This window comes from Mercurialis annua, linkage group LG8 (assembly GCF_937616625.2).
Source record: "Mercurialis annua linkage group LG8, ddMerAnnu1.2, whole genome shotgun sequence".
Taxonomy (NCBI): domain Eukaryota; kingdom Viridiplantae; phylum Streptophyta; class Magnoliopsida; order Malpighiales; family Euphorbiaceae; genus Mercurialis; species Mercurialis annua.
The window spans coordinates 7,350,891-7,372,409 of record NC_065577.1 but is presented as its reverse complement, the minus strand read 5'-3'; the positions used below and the strand labels follow the sequence as shown (position 1 = coordinate 7,372,409).

Below are 21,519 nucleotides of genomic sequence, written 5' to 3'. Positions count from 1 at the left end.
TATTTTCACAACCTGTCGTTTCATGTAAATTCTGCATTCATAACTTGATACGTATAGGAATGCATCATATATGCACATTCATATGTTGTGACTATCTAAAAAAAACAAATATTCACATAACAATTTAAACGATACACCTTATAAACACCATAAATACAAATGCATTTGCATTTGCATAATAACAATTTCAAAATCATCAAACTCGATCTTTTCGACAATGGTGATTGACATATTTGCCAATTTGTCGCTGCCCAACTCGTCGATTTTGGCAGATTTCTCGTTTTCACTCGCACATTTTATGATCGGAGCCATTTTCATCATTGCGGTTTTCTACTTTGCTCTAAGATCAAACAGTGTCTATCTTATAGACTTCAGCTGTTATTTTCCAGCAGATCATTTGCGAGTCTCGAGCGCGGAGTTTGTCGAACATGTCAGCATAACTGGTTCCTTTGATAAAGAAAGTCTCGATTTCCAAGAGAAGATTTTGGAAAGATCGGGAATTGGAGAGGAGTCGTGCATGCCTGCGTCAGTTCATGAGATACCGAATTTTAAGACTCTCAAAGGAGCAAAAGAAGAAGTTGAAGAAGTTCTATTCAAAGTTGTCGGGGATCTTCTTGACAAACACGAAATAAACCCGAAAAGTATTGATATTCTTATATCAAACTGCAGCTTATTCTGTCCCACACCATCGATTACCGCAATGATAATCGACAAATTCGGATTCAGAAGCAACATAAAGAGCGTAAGTCTAAGCGGAATGGGTTGCAGCGCAGGAATTTTATCAATAAGTCTCGCGAAAGAACTACTCAAAGTTCATAAAAACTCGTTAGCTTTAGTTCTCAGTATGGAAGCAGTATCTCCAAATGGTTACAAAGGCCGAGACAAGTCGATGCTAGTCGCGAACGCCATCTTTCGGATGGGCGGAGTTGCGATTCTGCTGTCTAACAAGAAGCAAGACAAGCTGACAGCCAATTACAAGCTCCAACACCTTGTCCGAACCCACATGGGATCGGACGATCAAGCATACAACTCTGTCTATCAAAAAGCAGACCCCGAGGGCCGTGTAGGAATATCCCTTTCGAGGACACTTCTAAACTCTGCTGCCAAAGCTTTAAAGACTAACATATCAGAGTTAGGCCCTCGAGTGTTACCTTACTCCGAGCAGCTCCAATTCGCATGGTCCGTACTTCGCCAAAAGACCACGAAACAGAACGAAATATACGTACCGAAATTCAAGAAAGCTTTTAAACATTTCTGCATACACGCAGGAGGAAGGGCGATAATCGACGCTGTCGAGAGTAATCTCAAGCTACAAAAAGAAGACGGAGAAGCTTCGAGGATGACATTATATAGATTCGGTAACACTTCATCTTCTTCGGTTTGGTACGAAATGTGTTACCTTGAAGCAAAAGGAAAAGTCAAGAAAGGAGATCAAATTTGGCAAATTGCATTCGGTAGTGGATTTAAGTGTAACAGTGCAGTTTGGAAATCGATTTCGGATATCAAACCGGACGAAACAAACGCTTGGTTCGACAGAATCGATCAGTATCCTGTAGAGATATGAAGCTGAAAAATACTTATCTTGTTATGTATTGTTTTAGAATTGAGAGGAATTTCTGAATATGAAGCTGAAAAATACTTATTTTGTTACCATTATAGTTAATACTTTTATTCTGTATCTAGAACTGTGGACATCTATGTTTGAGCTTCATGAAACCTGAAATAAGCTAAGGTTGACAAAAGATAGCTGCGATGAATTTGAACTGAAGCGATCGACAAAGATCCATTTCACCCCTCCAACTTTGCACAAATGATCAAAAGCTAAGTCCTTCAATGTGCGGGAGGTCGGAGGTTCAACTTACTTGTTTAAAAAATGGATTATATTACCAATTAATTCCCGCTAACAATTAACATAAAATAGATTTCTCTTCTAAATTTGTCGTCTTTACAAAAAATCAACAAAGATTTTATATTAGTCCGATTTATGAAGTGTAGGTTCATTGTTATATAATACTCCCTCCGTCCCAATAGAGTTGTCCACTTTGAGAAATTTTTTTGTCCCAAAATACTTGTCCACTTTCAAAAAGTAACTAACTTTTACACTCAATTTTCCTATATCACCCCTATTTAAAATTCACTAATAAGTAAATTGAAAGTGAACCCTATATTAAATAGGGGTATGACAAGAAAAATAAGGAAAATTTTACAAAACCCATGAACAATAATTGTTTTTCTTAAACTGTGTGATAAAGGCAAAGTGGACAACTCTATTGGGACGGAGGGAGTATATTTTTTATGCAGATGTGAAAAAATTTCACTTGGTTAGATAAATATGTGAATCAAACTTGAATAGTAAATATAATATATAAGCCTGATTCAAACCGAGCTCGGATTTGCATTAAAAAAAATAGAAGAAGTTACAACCTGTACATTTTTTTCTTTGAATTTTGTATAAAAATATGATCTGATTTTACTATAAAAATATCTTTTTTTAATTTTTTCTTTTTTTAAAAATACGCTCTTTTTTCAATATATCAACAACCAACAAATAATCTACCAATAATCTATCAAATTCAAGAACGTATATTTGCAATAAAAAGTATTAAAGCATATCTTCACAAATACTTAACAAAAAATAAATATTTTTATAAAAAAAAGGTAACTTACATAAATATTCAAAAAGGTAAAACACTTTTCACGCGGTACATTTTTATAAAGAAATAACATGCGGCATAAAATTTTTTTAAAAAAATTTCATTTTTATGTACTTGATGACGTCAGCTAGGGCTGTGCGTTCGGTTAGTTCGGTCGGTCACTGAACCGAACAAACCAACCACCGAAGTTTGGTAAAAATTTCAAACCGAACCGGACCGAATTTTAATTTTGACTTACACCAAACCGAATCGAAAAGTTCGGTTTGGTTCGGTAAAAAACCGAAATTTTTTACTTTTTCCATTTTTTAATTTTTTTATCATAAAATAAATTCTAATATTAAATAATAAGTGTCTAATAAATAATTTTTTTATATTTATTAGCATAATTATATGTTGTATGAAACTTATTAACTTATATATCAACTATAATTAAAAATATTAAAAGAAAAAAAAATATAAATTTACATATATTTATATATACATTTTATTTTTTATTAATTGTTCGGTTGTTCGGTTTTTTCGGTTTTTAAAATGCTCAAACCGAACCAAAAACCAAACACCAAACTTTTACCTAATTACAAACCGAACCAAACCATAATCATTAAAAAACCGAACTGTAATTGTAATTTCGGTTCGGTTCAGTGAAACGGTTCAGTTTTTGCACAGCCCTAACATCAACAGGCCTGACGCGTTAACGCATGAATATGTACGCCAGCTGTGTTGGTGCACATACTTCACTGACCCGCGGGTGAAACACAGTGCGACTTACCTTGCCTCATTTCAATTTGAGTGCTGAATGTTTGTCTTTATGCTGGTCTTCAATTTAATTAACATTAAAAAATCATTTATAATTTTTTTACTTTAAAATTGCACGTCTAAAATATTTTTGAGTTTTTTTACCTTATCTTTCTGCACTGAATTCTTTTAGCTTAGCTACTTTTTTTTAAATAAACAAACACTTTATTTATTTATTTAATATAAATTTTACCTTATGTTTAAAACAAATAGTTCATCTAATCTTTTTTTTAGTTAACCTATTTATTTACTTATTTAATATTTAAATTTTAAAATACTAATATTTTAATAAATCAAACATAATTAATGAGTTTTTTTAGTTCTTAGAAAAACAATATTTTTTCTATTTTTATGGGGTATGGGGAGTATAATATAATTTTATAAATTATTTATCGAATAAATTATTTTTACACACCAAAACACAGGTTTGATGCATAAAAAATATTTTTTATGTATAAATTATGTATCTATTTAATATATATTTAATATATATATATATATCATGTATAAAAGATGTATATATATATATATCATGTATAAATAATGTATTAACGATTTATCTATTTAATACATTTTAAAAATATATCTATCATATATAAATAATGTATCAAGGATACATTAAATATGTATACAAAATATATATGTAATACATGTATTAAAATTTTCGATAAGTCTTGGAGATGTTTAAAAAATATTAGTAATAAAACTTCAAAAAAGACAAGAAATAAGAAAAAGGTTTCGAACAACGAATATGTATCAAATATGTATATAAAATATATATGTAAAACACGTAGACAAGTCTCTGAGATGTATAAAAATATTAGTAATAAAACTTAAAAATGACATAAAAATAAGGAAAAAATTTCGAACAACGAATACGTATTGGAAATGTATTAAATATGTATCGGATAAGTATCAAATATGTATCAAAAATGCATCAAATATATTTTTCAAATGCCTTTTGTATGTATCAAATATACATCGGTTTATCCAATTAAATCAATAAAAAAAATTCAAATAATTAATTAAAGCAATTAAACTTCAATTTACTACATCTAATTAACTTCTTAATTCAAGATTTAAGAAAAATTAGTATTTTTTATTTAATTCAAGATTTAAGAAAAATTAGTATTTTTTATTTAATTCAATTATTTATATTTTTAAATTAAAATAAAAATTAAAATTAAAATTTTTGAAAATTTATTTAGAACGGATTATTTTTTGACATAATTTAAATAAATAAATATATAAATAATTTTTATTAGAAGAAATACATAAGTAATTTTTTTATATTTAAATAATAAATTATTTTTTGTTGTGTTCACTCTGTCATGCGCGTGTCAGTGTCTAGTACACCAGCTCTAGACAAGGCGTCAGCATAATGTACTGATGTAATTGTTTTTGGTAAAATAGTACAAATATAAATTTTTAGGGTAAACAAGTAATCATAATATTTGGGCCAAAAAAGGCCTAACTTGATAATTATTCCAAAAAAATATAGTTAAAAATAGTCAAATATAATCAAGTACAACTCAGAATCTGCTAAGCCTGACCCATAAACATGTCTACGACAAAACTTCGATTATTACAAACAGTTAACCATTGATGTCTCTACATTTAGTATATTATCTCATAATATACTCTTAATCTTCTTGTTCCTGAAAACCAATTCAGGTTTGCTTTTAACTTTAATCTCTTCCTTTACTTCCTGTTTTTTTTGTTAGATTATGTCTGTTCTGTCTTGAAATTATGTTATGAATTAAAAAGTTTGATTTTTGGAGTAGTTAAGGATAAAGCGAGTGAGTTAAAGCAACAAATTTCCCATCTTTGAATTATGTAGGCAAATATTAGAATAGGCCATGTAGAGAATAAAATAGATTCAAGAATTTTGATATACAAAACTTAACTCTTAGGTTAAATTTCTTATTATTTTAATTAGTTTTTGTAGGTTTGTTTTTTTCTCAGCCCTTTTTAATATATTGTATGGTTGCATCAAATACCATAGAATTATTGTAGTTGTAAAATAGAGCAACTGTGTGCATTTGACTGTGAGCAATTTGTATGATAAACGTTCATGTCGTTGTGTTTGCTTAAGCACGGTTGTGTATCCATTATGATTTATGTTTTTTTTTCCTTTGAATATTTGGTGTAGTTTTTCGTTTGATTTGGTTTTTAATTGTCTATATCTTTCGCCTTTTCCGTTTGGTTCTTTTTGAACTTCTATGTCGCATTGAAGATGGCAGTGAAGATGACAGAACAATCACACCTATCCGACGACAAAGACAGTTTAGAGCTTCTAAAGACATTAGACGCTGATGATATTTTGGAGATTTTGTCGTCAATTGTTTTTTGCGGGCAATGTCATGATCTTTTGTGCAGTCAAATTCAAGATGTTGTTAATAGTAATATACCATTCATCTTTTTTTTTTTTTTTAATTATGCATGATTGTTACCTTGATTCCATGTTTTCTTGAGTGAAGTGAAATTTGAGGTTTTTGTTTCTCTTTTGTTGAAGAAAAGAGAAGCATCAGTTTAGTTTTTGATTTTATTTTTATTCAAAAATTGTGTTTTTCTTATAATTTATTTATGTTTTCTTTCAAAACTGCATATGGGAGCTGATATCTAATTTATGTTTCCAGGAGAAAAACTTATGAAGTGATTATTAAAATTGATAGAGCTTTTTGAACGGTTGCTTTCCTTTGTGAATAACGTTTTACTTGTCTAGCTTATTCGTTGCACAAGTGCCTATATAATCTCAATTTTTGTTGTTAATGTTGTCGGTGTTTCTAGGGAAATTTGAGTTTGTTTTATCTTTGATTAAGATTTATTTATTTCTTGATTGATTGTGTTGTTATGCTGAAGATAATTTTTTTGAATCGTGCATTCTGATAACATTTTTTCCTTTTGTTTTACCCTTCTTGGCAGGAAAAGTTAGTAAAAAGTCGTCATCTATTGATGCCGTCTTAATTGAGAAAGAATTTCAGCCTGCAGATGCTACAAACATCTCTTTAATTAAAGAAAACGAGGAATCTGTGTCTACCGAGCAAGAGAGCCATCTAGCGACCTCTAACCAATCCGTCTCTACCAAGCAAGAGAGCCATCTATCGACCTCTAGCCAATCTGTCTCTACCGAGCAAGAGAGCCATCAATCGACCTCTAACCAGTCTATGTCTACCGAGCAAGAGAGCCATATGCCTGAATCTGTTTACTCAAGGCAGAATGTGCAGACAAAGGATTCTTCTCCTGCATCATTAAATCTCAGCCCCCAGAATTCGGCTAATCGTCCCGGTGGATCTGAAATATTATTAAATGATGGGCTTTCGCATGTGACCGCTACGGAAAGGAATGGTTTATCGGAGGATCAGAAAGAGCAAATTAGATTGTCGAATGTTGTAAGGAAGAAAAATTTTGTTTATATTGAGAAGATAGATGGGAAAAGAACCAATATTCTTGAAGGGCTTCAGCTTCATAATAAGGTTTTTAATCCAGAAGAGCAGAAAGAGATAGTCGAATTTGTTTACGATCTACAGCGCATGGGCCAGAAGGGGCAACTTAAAGGTTTTTATCACATTCAATTCTCTTTACTCCTTTATTTCGTAAAATGCTGAGAAACTAGTAATACAGTATTTGTTTGTTTGTTAAACTTCCAGCTTTACTCATGATACTTTTCTAGCTGCTTTAATACGGAAGATAATTTATTGTTTAATCCACAAATGATCTTACCATCAGTCTCTAGAACTTGCATATGTACACCTTCCCTGAGCCTTTGCATGTTATTCTGTCAGAAGCCCAAAGAAACTCGTTTATATATAAGTGAGATTTTGGAAGTAGTTTTTGTTCAGGATAAATGTTTCAGTAGTTTACTGGACCTGCTGTGTCATTGTACTTAATAGCCGAGAAAAGAACAATGTGCGCCCAAAAAATTGCTAGAACAAAGCCAATAACACGTTCTATACTTGTTCTTTGCTGCAGTTCCACATGTATTACAGTTTAGTGATAATAAACAAAAATCAGCAATTGTGAAACCGGGATGTCTATAGCTTATCTTAGTATGACTAAAGATATAGAAGGAAACATAAGATGCTGCTTGAAATAACGAGAAAAAGTAGAAACAAAAGTTAGAAGCAATAGTAAATTGTTGCCTAAATTGCAAACTTCTGTTTGTTTTCCTTATTAAATTGGCTAATTACAATTTACAAATGTTGTATTCTAAATTTTGTTCTGTTTATATCGTGCTCTATATTCCTAATTAGCTTGCCAAACTTATAGAAATTAAACTTTACCAAACCTATATGGAAGGTGACAGTATACAAGTGCCATATCTGATAGAGAAATTTAATTTGAATATTTCAATTCTTTTTCTTTGACGTTTAGAAAACTATTATGTTCCTATGTGCTATACTAAGTTTAACTTGATTGAGTTATAATTCCGTCCTTCCATAATCTTTTTTGTTGTTTTGTCTCACCATTGTTTCAACATTCAGACAATTTTTGATACAACTAATTTACATTTATTTTGTAAATATGAACATGGAAATATTTTAGTAGTTCTTTTGACGTGTGCCTAATGGAATTTTAAAGAAATTGTCATGCTAATAAGTAGTTTTTTTATGCCTGTACTTGCCAGACTTTGCAAAGTTGTTCTTTGTCTGTAGTTTTAAGTTTACTTACATTCTTCATGTGCATTTTTTCTCATCTGTATATTACAGAACGCACATATACGGAGCCTCAAAAATGGATGCGTGGCAAAGGACGCGTAACGATGCAATTTGGATGTTGTTATAATTATACATTGGTAAATTTTTGCACTGAAGTCGCTGACTCTCATCTTTTTTACTTTGTCTCTACTCATATTTGAAAATGAAAGAAATGTAACTGTATTTACGTTTTATGACTTTGCAGGATAAAGTTGGGAACCCTCCGGGTATAATTAGAGATGAAGAAGTTGATCCTCTACCGTCTGTTTTCAAACAAATGATCAAGAGAATGGTTAGGTGGCAGGTGTTGCCATCAACATGCATCCCCAATAGCTGCATCGTGAACATATATGATGAAGGGGATTGTATTCCTCCCCATATTGATCATCATGATTTTCTTCGACCGTTTTGCACGGTGTCATTCTTGTCCGAATGCAATATACTTTTCGGTTCAAAATTGAAGATTATTAGTCCAGGAGAGTTCTCAGGACCTGTTTCCATACCTTTGCCTGTTGGGTATGTTCTTTTATCAAATTTCTTCCCTTGATTTTTGTTTGTCACTTTGTTTTTCTTTTTTGTCCACACTTAATTGATCAAGTAATAATAGTTTGTAGCTATATTGCGTGGAATCTTGTTGAGTTCTAGATTACCGCATTTAGTTTCTGTTTCTGAAAACATTCCAAAATTCTGAACTTTACATTTTATTACAATGTTCGTTTTCGTCTTGACATTTTCCATTTCAGCATATATGCTTCAGTACAATATAGCTTTGTAGTTATCATAGATTGTTCTCTCATAAGTTGTACTTAACTCTTAACTTGTTGATACGTTTTTGGCAGGTCGGTCCTTATTCTGAATGGTAATGGAGCTGATGTTGCCAAGCATTGTATTCCTGGAGTCCCGGCCAAAAGGTACGATATCTTAGCCACTTTTAGCTAATTGCAGTATTTTATGTTGCAAATAAACTGACTGTATTTGGAATCTGTTTCAGGATTTCCATAACTTTCAGGAAAATGGATGATAGCAAACTACCTTATGACTTTTTGCCTGAACCTGAGCTCGTCGGGATTAAGCCTTTTATATATTCTCGTTGGACAAAGACATCAAACCAGCAAAGCCAGCCTCAAGAGCATCTTAGTTATCATTCTGCTGCTGTGTCATTGATGCAACAAAATAATCATCAGAAGAACGAACCTATAGTGAAAAAATCTGAAGAAGTTGCTGCTAGTAAACCCTCCTTTTCCATTATTGATAGTGAAGATTTTCCTGCACTGGGCAGCTCAAGTTATTCGAGTCGACGTCGAGCCAACAGGACTTGATGAAATACTATATTTCTGTTAGTTGGTAGTAGTAATTAATAATAATATAATTATTATTACTAATAATTGCTATCATCTTAGTTCAAAATTACTAAATTTTTCTGTATTTTAGATTTTTTCTTTTGTATTTTAAAAATTGTATTTAAATTTTCATTTAAATAAATCCTCTAACATTAGCTTTTTCTACAAGGGAATAAATTACCTGTCGTTGATGCAAACATGTTAATACTTTAGGATATAATCTTTGCATCTTATGCAGCTACATGAAACTGAGTAGCATCACTTCTGATTATTTTGCTCATTTCCCCTAATCAATTCTAATTAAATAAAATTATCACGAACCCTTACACTAAACTCCATGAAAGCGGTTGCGATGATCTCTGACCGCTTCCGCTGCTACTCTTCCCCTTTTCCTTCTTTAACGGAGCAACTGCTTGAGGAGTGTCTTCCCCATTACTTGATCTTCTTTGTATTTTGCTTGCTCTTTCGCTGTAAATGCTGATCATTCTCTTTCGCCGCTGGTGCCGCTGCTCTTCCCTCCGCCGCCGTCGATTAACAACAGAGAATGCAGAATCATCAAAGCCGGACGTTTCAACAATTCACAATCTCTAATTTCTGAGTCATAAATAGCACAGAGATAAGTATTACTTTTATCCTTTTTTTAATTATGAATTATATCATGAAGAGTTTATGCATTTTGAAGACTGTTATTGAATTTTTGTCCCTGAAAAAAAACTGACCAAAGCAACAAAGCTAACTGTTCCATTAAGCATCTCCACCGTTGCCAAGTAAGTTTCTCTTTTTCACCTTTTCCAAATTATGGGATAATGGAGGATCTCAAGTGAGTAGGAGCTTGGAAAGTTTTAATTTCAATTGCGTTCCTGTAATTTTCCTTAAACAAAATATAGGGCTTTCACTTTGTTCAGTGTAATTGATCTTTAATCAACGTGCAATTAATCTATGAACTATAACATTACGGATAATTCATGACGGAGGAAGCGGTTGAATCTATGAAAGCGGTTATTAACGGTTACATCCGGCCATTGTGATTTATCCAAGGGCTTAAAAAGTGGTTTCAAAATTCATTTTGAGGCGACAACCGCATTTCCGGCGCAGGCGACAGTTATACTATTGAAAGGAATTTCCCTGATAATGGGTGCACTGCTTGCATGAGTCACAACACAATACTGATGCATTATATTGGTAAGTTATTCTGAACTAATTATATGAGTCATAAAAATAGGTGCTTCAAGGAGAATTATTTAAAATCTCTTAAACAAACACTTTTTTTCTGTTCGAATAAAGTGAATAACGTTTTTATTTTTATTAATTTTTTCTTTAAAAAATAATTTTCATGATGTTTCCCTTTTTGTGTGTTTTACGGTTTTCCTTTTTCATTGTTAGTTTTTGGCATATATGTGAATATCATAGGGTTGATAAAGATATTAAAAATAATTTTTGAAATTGCATATTTAAATTTTTTAATTAATCAAGATTTTGAGTTTTGATTGAGGAAGGTATAGAAATTGGGTACTCTTAAAGTTGAAAAGTTTCAAAATTTAAGTCAGATAATTTGAGACGGTTATTTCCTTTGTTTGTAAATCTTGTATTTTGCAAATGGAATAATCGGCCATCCCGTCAGATTATGCATTTTCTAAAAGAAATGGAATTCCTCTTTCAAATGCATTTCCTCTTTCTTTTCTTAATTTAAGGCTATGATCAAGTTTGGTTACTTAGTGTTCATTTAAAAAATGATCCAATATATCTTGCAACACATAAAATCTCATATATATGCCAAAATAGTTTGTTTTTTATTTATTATTTTATTAAAAAATTATTTGATATTGTTCTATCTTCAATATTAGATACATCTTTTGAAGCAAAGCCTTGATGTTGAAAGTATTAGCGTGTTTTTAGATGTTTTTTTGTTGTTTAATTTAATCTTTAAAATGAACTGGCTAAGTTAATAATGCGAATTTTGTCTTGTCGTATTAAATCTCTATCCCCAATTGGGTGTTTATTGCCCTTTATGGGTGTTTATATCACATATGGCGAGTTTTCTTTATCACGTTTACTTATGTAAGAGGGGCTTCTCAAATAGCCCCTCTAGCTCACATCCTTCCTCGGTTATCTCATTGGACACCGCTACTGGCAGGTAAGATCGAATTAATTTTATTATTGTTCATAATTTAAATAATCAGGTATTCTATTATGATGATTGTTGCTCTGGATGATCTCGACATTTCAATTTTTGCTTTCCTACAAAATCAAGCTAATATTTATAGCACATTAGCCGCTACCAACTGTAAGTAATTTCTTTATTTTTTATTATTTTATGTTTATTATTTATAATTGCTACCGTTTGTTTAACAAATTATCCATATATTGGTATTTAATTTGTTAAATGAATGTGTAATTGGATGGCTCAAATAGTAGCCGCGAAGTCCACTTTTAGTTCTTTTATTTCAAGAGGGTTTCATCATCTTCATGAGATGGCCTTTCTTACTATATATTTATATATTGTTATCTTTGGCAAAAAAAAAAAAAAAAATTCATAGTAGAGAAACATAACTTGAGATACTGTTTTAATCTGTCACTCTAATATTAATTTTAGAATCTGTTTACACCGGCCCAAATAATTACCGGATAGAACTTCATATGGGCTTATCAGGGATTAAGGCCCAACGGAAAGCCTGTTTATTATTGTTTTTTTTATTTTATAGGAATTTGTAGCTCATTAGGAGTGATTCTCTATTAGAGTTTTAGTCTTAGTTGGATTAGGAGTCTCGATTGTGAGGAGCTATAAATAGCTCAGAGCTTCATTATTTTTGTATCAACAAATCAATCAATCAAAAACCAAGCCCAGTGCTTTTTATCTCGCAATCTCCGGATTGTTTTAATTTAGGAGTAGTTTTCGGTATTAATCTCGCCTGAGTTCTTAACTCCCAGATTATTACTTCTTAGATCACGTGGTTAAGTGTTTTTAACCAAACAAGCCCTGTGAATATCTACGTAGGTTCGTTAAAGTATCAGACCTCAAACCGATCCCAATTATAAATTCAAAGATTCGAGTCCGGAATATTTCCAGGCGAACATCTTTTGGCGACTCCACTGGGGACCAGTTTATGGTTAGCACAAAAACGGACTTTAAGGACGATTCCAGGCACGCTCGGTCCATACGCCGACAACAACGGAAGGAAGGTGACATAGTAGACGAATCGGATTCGGATAGATCGGAAACCATGGCCAAGGACGAACAGGTGAACCAATCAAACAAGGTGCCGAATACAACGGACACCGAGGGGAACCTGCCTAAGGACAAGAATGACGACGCGACCGATGATATGATAGACTACTCACGTCAGCTTCCTCCCTCTCGCCCTTCTTTATCACAGGCCGATTTCTCGGCCATGACGGGCGAGATAGCACAGGAGAACAAGCAGATGTTCGACGGTGCTATGCATCAGATGTCCGAAGTGATGAGGAACATCATGGCCGACCAAACGTCGGTCCAGAGGCAGATCCAAGGGAACTTGGACGGCCTCAACAAGGCAATGGAAAACCTGTGGCGATTATTTTCTGGGCAACCCACCGCCGATCAGGGGTACAGAAGGGCCGAACAGAACCAAACACCGAGCCGTTTTGGTCAACCAGGTGGTTCGGCCGAACAACAACCCAACAAGATGGGGTATACATATGGTTCCGTTAAGCTCTTAACGAGGAACGAGGCCGAGTTCTCAGGAAGGGCCGATCACCCAGGGGCAAGCTCGTCCAACCCACAAGGCGAAGCTAGACCACAAGGGGGAGCTACTGGAGCCAACACCCAGGAGCCCAACGTGGGCGAACGATCGTTCTCGGATGGAGGCGATCCGAATATATACAATCAAGGGCAACTCGTTGACATGCTAGAGAGGCTCGGGGTGGACTTGCGACCTATGCCTCGCCCATCGTACATGAAACCATATCCAGACTGGATCGACAAATTATACCCTTTCCCAAGGGGTTACAAAGTGCCAGAGTTCAGTTTATTTTCAGGCGAGGAGAAGGGGCAATCGACGGTTGAACATGTCGCCCGATTCTCAGCCCAATGTGGCGAAGCAGCTGCTCATGATTTCTGGAAGCTCCGGCTTTTCGCCAGCTCCTTGACAAAAATGGCATTTACGTGGTATTCTAGATTGTCGCCCAATACGGTGGACACATGGAAAGATCTTGAAATCCTCTTCCATGAGGAGTTTTATAGGGCACCACCTGATGTCACCCTGGCTGACCTCGCCCGAATCTCACAGCTACCGAGTGAGTCGGCAGAAAAGTATATCGGCCGATTTAGAAACCTCAGGACTAGGTGCTCCACCAAAATGTCAGAGGCCGATTGCGTACCGATGGTGGTAAGAGGAATGAGTTTCGCCATGAGGGAGCATTTCGAGGGCCACAGGTTTCGCGACTTGTTCGAGCTGACAAACAGGGTGACGAGCTACGAAAGACTCCTCAAGGAGAAAGAACAGAGGAGGGGCGCATCTAAAGGCACCTATTACAAAGACCAGCTTGACGTGGCCGTGGTGTCCGACAGTGAGGACAGCGGTTCCGAAGATGAAGTCAACATGGCCGAATTTTTAGGAACGAAACCCCTGGAATGTTCGGCCTTGCGAAAGCCTGGCTTCGTTAAGAGAAATAAAACTGCGGTGGTACAAAAGGAGTATTCGTTAGACCTGACCAAAGCGGACGACATATTTGATGCCTTGTTAAAAGATGGACAGATCGCCTTAAGCGAAGGTCATACAATTCCACCGTCGGAGGAGCTGGTCGGAAAAGATTATTGCAAGTACCACAATTCCTGGAGGCACAGCACGAACAATTGCGTAAATTTCAGAAACGTGATCCAGAAGGCGATTAACGAAGGAAAACTGCTCTTCCCAACGAAGAAAGAGGCCGATGCTAAATACGTGTCTATTAACACCGTTCGGCCCCACTTTGATAGCTACCTAGAGCAAGGGCAGATACAAAGCAAGTGGAACCCTAGAAGGCCCAAGCCGAGAGTAGAAACCGATGGTTCAAAGTGGCGGGGAGACAAAGGACGACCGCAGTTACAGAAGAGGAAGCGATACAGCTCGCCCGTTGCAGATATGACTTGCCCATCATGCAGTACGTGTTTTAAGGTCAAGGAAGGCGAGAACACGAGGAAGCATCCCAAGACCTTTAAACCAAAATCGCCCACAGAACAGTGGCAGAGGCATGAGCCACAGCGGAGGCCTACCACTAACGTATTCAAGAGGATATTTCGGCCAACGGAGAAGACCCCTCGTATGACGAAAACCCAGAAGAGGCGAATGCAAAGGCTGCAACAAGAGTCACGGGCGATTCACGGGGCAGAATTGGCTCACAGAGAGCAGTGCGGAAATAGGCCAATTGTCGAGAGATTAGGGTTAAGGAACCAGGCCGATATGGATACCAAGTCACCTGATAGGCGAAATGCCAAAGTAAGGAAGGTATGGATGCCAAAAGGCGAAAAACAAGTGGCCGATGTGGCCGTCACGACAGTAGTCAACGAGGATGACGTAGATTCTGGCGGCCGATCGTCCTATAAGGACGTAATCGTATCGCATCAGGACGGCCAGCTTAAGGCAAGATTACCCAAAGACCGCGAGGTCATCGTCTCGCACAAAAAGGGAGTGTTGAAAGCTTGGGTCCCGGTGGTGAGGGACGAATACGGAGTGAAGGTGGTCACGCTCCCCAACTCATACAGAAGTAAGACAGGGCAGAAGGCGACATTGGAAGGCGACGTAATCGTGCCGGAAGGAGATAGCGCCGACAGTACCGCGGTAGTATCTCTTAGCAAGCCTCCAACGAGGATGACTAGGCACATTCGGCCACTGTACATCAAGGCCGATTTGAACGGGGTATCGGTTAACAGGGTCCTTATTGATAACGGGGCTGGCGTTAACATACTACCGGCGAAAATGCTCAAAAAACTGGGCATAACGCGGGATCAGCTCGACCCGACTGATGTTTACATGACTGACTTCGCGGGAGGCGAGACACCGGCTGAAGGGTACATCACCCTCCGAATCAAGGTAGGGCGAGTAGAAACCGAAGAAGGGTTTTTCGTGGTCAACGCCCGGAGCAACTACAACATTTTGCTCGGCCGCGATTGGATACACTCTAACATGTGTATACCGTCGACCATGCATCAAATGCTCTTCATATGGCGAGACGACGGCGAGGCCGAAGTTGTTCCGGGCGACCCCAACCCCTTCGGCGAAGACCACAATGTGCTTGAAGCACGTTTATATGATGAGGAAGTGCGCAACATACAATCCCTCAGCTCAAAAGGAGAGACGAGCGTCCCTCGCCTTCTTGTTAACTCAGATCGGCCTGTATCAGTGACCCTCGGGGGCAAAGGCCGATCCACCATCCTCGGAGATTCAAAATGATAACACGACATGAAGAATTGAGGGAGAAAATTAGACAGTTAACCTCGCTGTATGATATTACGTCGGCCGAATGCATCTACGAGGACCAAGATCAAGACCCAACAGGATCGTTGCGGATTGGGGACATACGATTGGCAACCGGGAAGTTAGAAGATGATCTCGCCCAAGTACAGGACGACCTCCTCGAAATCAATCTGGGGACAGATGAGTCGCCTAAGCCTATAAATATTAATGTGGGACTGGACGAGGGATTCAGAGAGCAACTGGTCGCTCTACTCATTGAGTTCCGCGACTGTTTTGCCTGGTCGTATGATGAAATGCCGGGCCTTGATCCTGATATCGCCGAGCATAAGCTCCCATTAAAGAGTGGGTTTCGGCCATTTCGGCAACCTCCCCGGCGGATGTCCAAGGAAGTGGATACTCTCATCCAGGATGAGATTAAGCGGCTGGAAGATGCCAAGTTTATTCGGGAAGCCCAATACACCGAATGGCTCTCTAACATCGTACCAGTGATGAAGAAAAACGGGAAGCTACGAGTATGCGTTGATTTTCGGAACCTCAACCTGGCCACACCCAAGGACGAATACCCGATGCCGGTGGCTGATATGCTGATCGACAGGGCAGCTGGACACACGATACTCAGTTTCCTCGATGCGCACTCTGGGTACAACCAAGTTCCAATCAGCAAGGAAGACATCTCCAAAACGGCTTTTAGATGCCCCGGGCCGATCGGAGCGTACGAATGGGTCGTGATGCCCTTTGGCTTGAAAAACGCGGGGGTAACATATCAGAGGGCGATGAACAAGATGTTCAGAGGCCTTGACTGCCTTGAGGTCTACATTGACGATGTCGTAATCAAGTCAAATACCGGCGAAATTCATCTGGCCGACCTCCGGAAAGGTTTCGAGCGTATACGACGCAATGGGTTAAAGATGAATCCTTTGAAATGCGCATTCGGCGTTTCGGCTGGAAACTTCTTGGGTTTCTTGGTTCACCAGCGGGGAGTAGAAATAGACGAGAACAAAGCCAAGGCGATTATCAATGCTGAACCACCCAAAACCAAGAAGCAGCTCCAGAGGCTCATCGGTCAAATCAATTTTTTAAGAAGATTCATAGCGAACACAGCGGGCCGACTTCGCAGCTGGAGTGTTTTGCTGAGAGGAAAAGAGACCGATGAGTGGATATGGACGGACGAGCAACAGAGGGTGTTCGACGATTTGAAAGGTTACTTAGCAAAACCTCCGGTTATGACCCCTCCAAAGCCGAATAAGCCGTTGTTGCTATACCTATCGGCTGCACACGAATCCCTAGGATGTATGCTCGCCCAAGAGGACGATGGGGTAGAGAGGGCAGTATACTATTTGAGCCGAGGACTGACGGACACAGAGATTCGCTATACCGACATAGAAAAGATGTGTCTATGCCTGTACTTCACATGCTGCAAGCTGCGATACTATATGCTGCCGGTCGTAGTGTATGTATTATCCCAGACCGATATCATTAAGTATATCTTATCGAAGCCATACCTGAGGAATCGGATTGGAAAATGGGCGATTGCTATGTCCGAATTTACGTTGGTGTATGTTCCCCAAAGAGCAGTAAAAGGACAAGTATTGGCAGATTTCTTAGCCGATCACCCGGGTATTACCCTCAAGGAAGAAGCAGTCACGTTTTGTGACATCGCCATATGGGAGATGTGGTTCGACGGATCTAGAACAAGCCAGGGGGCAGGCGCCGGAGTTCACATCATCACACCCTTGGGGGCATCCTACCGGTTGTCATTCAAACTCCAGTTCGAATGCACCAACAATCAGGCAGAATATGAGGCCATGATATTCGGTTTCGAGATTTTAGCCGAGCTGGGGGCAAAGGCGATCAACGTCAAAGGAGATTCTTTACTAGTCATCAAGCAAGTGACAGGAGAATTCAAATGCGAGTCCGAGCTATTAGTGAGATATTGCAACAAGGCGAAACACTTGGTTGAAGGCTTTCAGGATACGAGGATAGAATACACAGAGAGGGCCGCTAACAGCGTTGCAAACGACCTAGCTCAGCACGGTAGCGGTTACAAGGTGAACCATCAGTTCGATGCTATAGAGAGGGAAACGCCGAATCTCCATACCGGGGGCATCACGGTCGACGAAAAACAATTCTCGGTATACCAGCTGGACTTCACTCAAGATTGGAGGGTCGAGCTCCTAAAATGGTTTGAAAAACCAGATCTCACGGATAGGAGGTTAAGAACGTTGGCCCTGAATTACGTTGTGTTAGCCGGCGAACTCTATAAGAAGGGCTGCTATTCAGGTGCATCGGTCCAAAAGAAGCCATGCTTGCAATGGCCGAGGTACACGAAGGAATAGCAGGTGCTCACCAGGCGGGTCCTAGAATGAGGTGGTTGATCCACAAATACGGTTTTTACTGGCCGAAAATGGAACAGGACTGCATAAGATATGCCAAAGGTTGTGAAGCGTGTCAAAAGTTCGGCCCATTACAGCACGCCCCGGCCGAAGACCTGCATTCTATTATCAAGTCGTGGCCATTCAGAGGATGGGCAGTCGACCTGATAGGAAAAATATACCCTGGCTCATCAGACGGTCATACTTTTGTAATTATCACCACGTGCTATTTTACCAAATGGGTCGAAGCTAAACCTTTAAAGTCGACGACATAAGAAGCAGTGATCAAGTTCTTCAAAGAATACATCGTCCACCGACACGGGTTGCCCGAGTCTATAACCACAGATCAAGGGACGATGTTTACAGGAAGCGACATGAGTTGGTGGGCCTCCCAAATGAAGATAAAAATGTTACACTCAACACCGTACTAGGCCCAGGCCAACGGACAAGCCGAAGCCACGAACAAAGCTATCAAGCTCATAGTTCAAAAGATGATTGAAGAAAACCCAAGACAATGGCATGTGTTTTTATCAGAAGTTGTGTGGGCGAATAGAACCAGTCAGAAGTCGGCTACTGGGACTTCGCCTTTCAGACTGGTTTATGGCTACGATGTGATGTTGCCAATGGAGCTGACCGTCACGTCTACTCGCCGCAGATACCAGAGCGAATTGTCCAAAGGAGATTACTTTGACAAAATGGTGATAGATTCTCTTGACCTTGACGAAGAACGTTTGACGGCGTTAGATCACTTAGAAGCTCAGAAAAGAAGGGTCGAGAGAGCTTACAACAAACGGGTAAAACGGAAAGTTTTTACGGTGGGCGATATGGTATGGAAAGCAGTCTTGCCGATCGGCCATAAGGACACTCGGCTTGGTAAATGGAGCCCGAACTGGGAAGGCCCCTTTATGGTGGTCAACAAGCTAACAGGCGGAGCATACTTGTTGGCAGATATTGATAGGGAAGAACACGACAGGGCGATCAACGGTCAGTTCCTGAAAAAGTACGTTCCTAGCTGTTGGGAGGGCGTAGACCGTAGGTTATTTGGAGCCGACGAAGAGTAGTGCTGTTGGTAATTTTCTGCCGAACATTCTGGAATGTTACGATTCACGGAGTGTGCGGCGAATATAGGTAAACGCCGATCATTTGGTAGTACCATTTACGTTTTCGGCGTTTCACATTAGTTGAGTTTTTTCAACGGGTTCTCCGTTTTTCTCAACATCTTGTAATTATTTTTTAAAATAAATAACATTATTTCATATCGGACCAATTACGGACCGATAATATGAAAATAATTAGACATGAAAGTAATGCAAGTTGTGAATAATGGTGAAATTTTCGGCTCTCTGGCCGAATAAACATTGAAAAATAACGAAAAACATATAAGATACGGCCCCCTGGCCGATCAAAGGGTACCAAAAATTCGGTGTATTTAATGAGTGAACAAAATGACTAAATTGTTCTAGACTTGCAAAAATTTAAAATTGTTCTGGACTACTTTAAAAATGGCGGAAACAAGCGCCCAGTTCGCTGCGAACTTGATTGAACTCAGTCATCGCCGTGTCATACTTCGGCTTCATCTTTGAAAGGTCCCCCTTGAGAAGGTTCCGACGCTTCTTCACCTCTATCCCCTCTGCCATCTCTTTGTCCATTGAGACCTCAAGATCGCCGATGCTTTTCTGTTCAGAACTCAACTCACGTTGCATCGAAGCGATCTTCTCTTCCAGCTCCTTGACACGTGATCGGCGGCCCTGAAGGGTGGTGACAGCAGTCTTAACACTGGCCTTCAAGGAGTCCAGTTTCTCCCTTGACTCGAGCTCCTGCCGAACCAGATTATCATGCTCGGATTGAATCGAGACCGACTCATTGTACATCCTCTGAAAAGCCTCCAGGGAAGCCGAGAGCCTCGCCACAGCAGAGCAAGCCTCTTTCGTTAAAATTTCAGCAGGAGCCTCGGCCAGAGCAGTCGTCGCCTTCCTCAACTTTGCGACGTCCTCAGAAGATTTGAAAAGCTGGATGCCCTCGTTTTTCATGCGAGCCATCACGTCGAGGTAGTCTTCCCAGTTCGGGGCTTGACCGATCACCTCAGTCACCTTCTCGGTTTCAAGGACAGGAAGAGGCTCTTCGGTGTCACTGTCCGAGTCCAGGAAAGCTGCTGCCTTGGCCGCCACATCAGTGACAGAAGGTGGAGAGGCTGGAATCTGCCAAGTTCGCCCACAGTAAAAGATAAGCTGCTAGGCGATATGTTCTGAAGTACAAAATGCAAAGGACTTACCTTAGAAGTAGGAGATTGAGTTTTGTCAGCCCCAAGGTTGAGGAATTCGGAGGCCAGGGGCGACAGTAGAGCAGGTGTCTCCATTTTTCTGAAAATCTCTGAGACGTTGGGGGTCTGAGAGCTGGTCGCCTTTGAGCTTTGATTGACCCCCTCGGCGCCTTGGGAATCGCCCACATTCTGTTGATCGCCGTCAGTATGGGTATCTCCCTTTGATGAAGACTGGCAGCTTTGAGACGGCGCAGGGGATGGATTGAACATGGCCGAACCTTGCAGCTCGGTAGGCTTTTTACTGGACTTCTTTGAAGACTCGGCTCTTCCCTTCTTGGCCTTCGGCTCTTTGACAGAAGTCTTGGCCGATCTTTTCTTTTTGCCCTTCTTGGCCGCAGGGTTCTCTTCCTCGTCGTCGTGCTCCCAGTTGTCCTCCTTTTCGAAATGAGGAATGCCGACTGAAGAAAAACCAAAGTTAGAATATAAACAAAATCAGTAAACTATAATGACGGATGATCGCCCATACCTGGGATTCTCTGATAACCGATGCGCACCAGTTCATTTATAGCTTCTTCATCAGGTGGACATCGGATGCCAGTATAAGTTACACCCAGATCAGTTAGATCTACCTTAGCTTTTTTAGACTTCCTTTTCTTAGGTTTTTTAATTGGGGCGATGGTAGTCATATTACACTTAGGGACGATTGGGGACTTATACTTAAACTTCGGCCGAACTTTTTCTAAGAAGAGTTGATAGGGTAGGTGTTTATATTTTTCCTCCCAAATTTTATCCCATTTTTTGTGGAAGTTTTGCCGAGCTATTCTCCTATGATTTTGCATTTTTAGATTCATGCCTGGGCGATCTAGAGGGTCAAATTTGAATTTATAAAAACGTTCAAAACGAGCAATTTCATAGTGATAGCCAATAATACCTGTGAAAGTTTGGCGTTTCGGAGCCTGCAAAAGAAATA

General features: G+C 38.8%; 4 protein-coding genes across 5 annotated transcripts; 3 read left to right on the top strand and 1 right to left on the bottom strand.

The window, feature by feature from the left end:
- Positions 1-152: 152 nt before the first annotated feature.
- LOC126659807 (3-ketoacyl-CoA synthase 7-like) lies at positions 153-1,678 on the top strand. Its single transcript, XM_050353135.2, has one exon. The coding sequence runs from the start codon at positions 218-220 to the stop codon at positions 1,562-1,564; it is 1,347 nt and encodes a 448-aa protein (XP_050209092.1). The 5' UTR covers positions 153-217; the 3' UTR covers positions 1,565-1,678.
- A 3,374-nt stretch (positions 1,679-5,052) lies between these two features.
- On the top strand, positions 5,053-11,774 carry LOC126661260 (uncharacterized). Of its 2 annotated transcripts, XM_050355085.2 has the most exons (7): positions 5,053-5,123; positions 5,686-5,851; positions 6,375-7,007; positions 8,159-8,244; positions 8,352-8,662; positions 8,986-9,057; positions 9,138-11,774. In XM_050355085.2, exons 2-7 carry the CDS (start codon positions 5,686-5,688, stop codon positions 9,463-9,465), a joined length of 1,596 nt encoding a protein of 531 aa, XP_050211042.1. In that variant the 5' UTR covers positions 5,053-5,123; the 3' UTR covers positions 9,466-11,774. The 2 variants fall into 2 exon arrangements, with proteins under 2 accessions (XP_050211042.1, XP_055960003.1); XM_056104028.1 differs by lacking the exon at positions 5,053-5,123 and having other exon boundaries at positions 5,147-5,851.
- A 4,115-nt stretch (positions 11,775-15,889) lies between these two features.
- LOC126661533 (uncharacterized) lies at positions 15,890-19,350 on the top strand. The gene is made up of 5 exons (XM_050355384.1): positions 15,890-16,874; positions 17,019-17,245; positions 17,384-18,129; positions 18,198-18,498; positions 18,721-19,350. The coding sequence occupies exons 1-5, from the start codon at positions 15,890-15,892 to the stop codon at positions 19,348-19,350; spliced, it is 2,889 nt and encodes a 962-aa protein (XP_050211341.1).
- A 435-nt stretch (positions 19,351-19,785) lies between these two features.
- On the bottom strand, positions 19,786-21,235 carry LOC126661532 (uncharacterized). Its single transcript, XM_050355383.1, has 3 exons — positions 21,076-21,235; positions 20,562-21,007; positions 19,786-20,487 (listed from the first exon to the last, which is right to left on the bottom strand). The coding sequence occupies exons 1-3, from the start codon at positions 21,233-21,235 to the stop codon at positions 19,786-19,788; spliced, it is 1,308 nt and encodes a 435-aa protein (XP_050211340.1).
- Positions 21,236-21,519: the final 284 nt, after the last annotated feature.

Bases quoted from the DNA above. Each gene is read 5' to 3' on its own strand.
- LOC126661260 (XM_050355085.2), top strand. From the start codon at position 5,686: ATGGCAGTGAAGATGACAGAACAATCACACCTATCCGACGACAAAGAC. The intron at 5,852-6,374 runs GTAATATACCAT...CCTTCTTGGCAG, and splicing joins AATTCAAGATGTTGTTAATA to GAAAAGTTAGTAAAAAGTCG. The intron at 8,663-8,985 runs GTATGTTCTTTT...CGTTTTTGGCAG, and splicing joins TCCATACCTTTGCCTGTTGG to GTCGGTCCTTATTCTGAATG.
- LOC126661533 (XM_050355384.1), top strand. From the start codon at position 15,890: ATGATAACACGACATGAAGAATTGAGGGAGAAAATTAGACAGTTAACC. The intron at 18,130-18,197 runs GTTAAGAACGTT...GCTGCTATTCAG, and splicing joins CCAGATCTCACGGATAGGAG to GTGCATCGGTCCAAAAGAAG. The intron at 18,499-18,720 runs GTAATTATCACC...ACACCGTACTAG, and splicing joins CATCAGACGGTCATACTTTT to GCCCAGGCCAACGGACAAGC.
- LOC126661532 (XM_050355383.1), bottom strand. From the start codon at position 21,235: ATGACTACCATCGCCCCAATTAAAAAACCTAAGAAAAGGAAGTCTAAA. The intron at 21,008-21,075 runs GTATGGGCGATC...GTTTTTCTTCAG, and splicing joins CGGTTATCAGAGAATCCCAG to TCGGCATTCCTCATTTCGAA. The intron at 20,488-20,561 runs GTAAGTCCTTTG...CGAACTTGGCAG, and splicing joins CTCAATCTCCTACTTCTAAG to ATTCCAGCCTCTCCACCTTC.
- LOC126659807 (XM_050353135.2), top strand. From the start codon at position 218: ATGGTGATTGACATATTTGCCAATTTGTCGCTGCCCAACTCGTCGATT.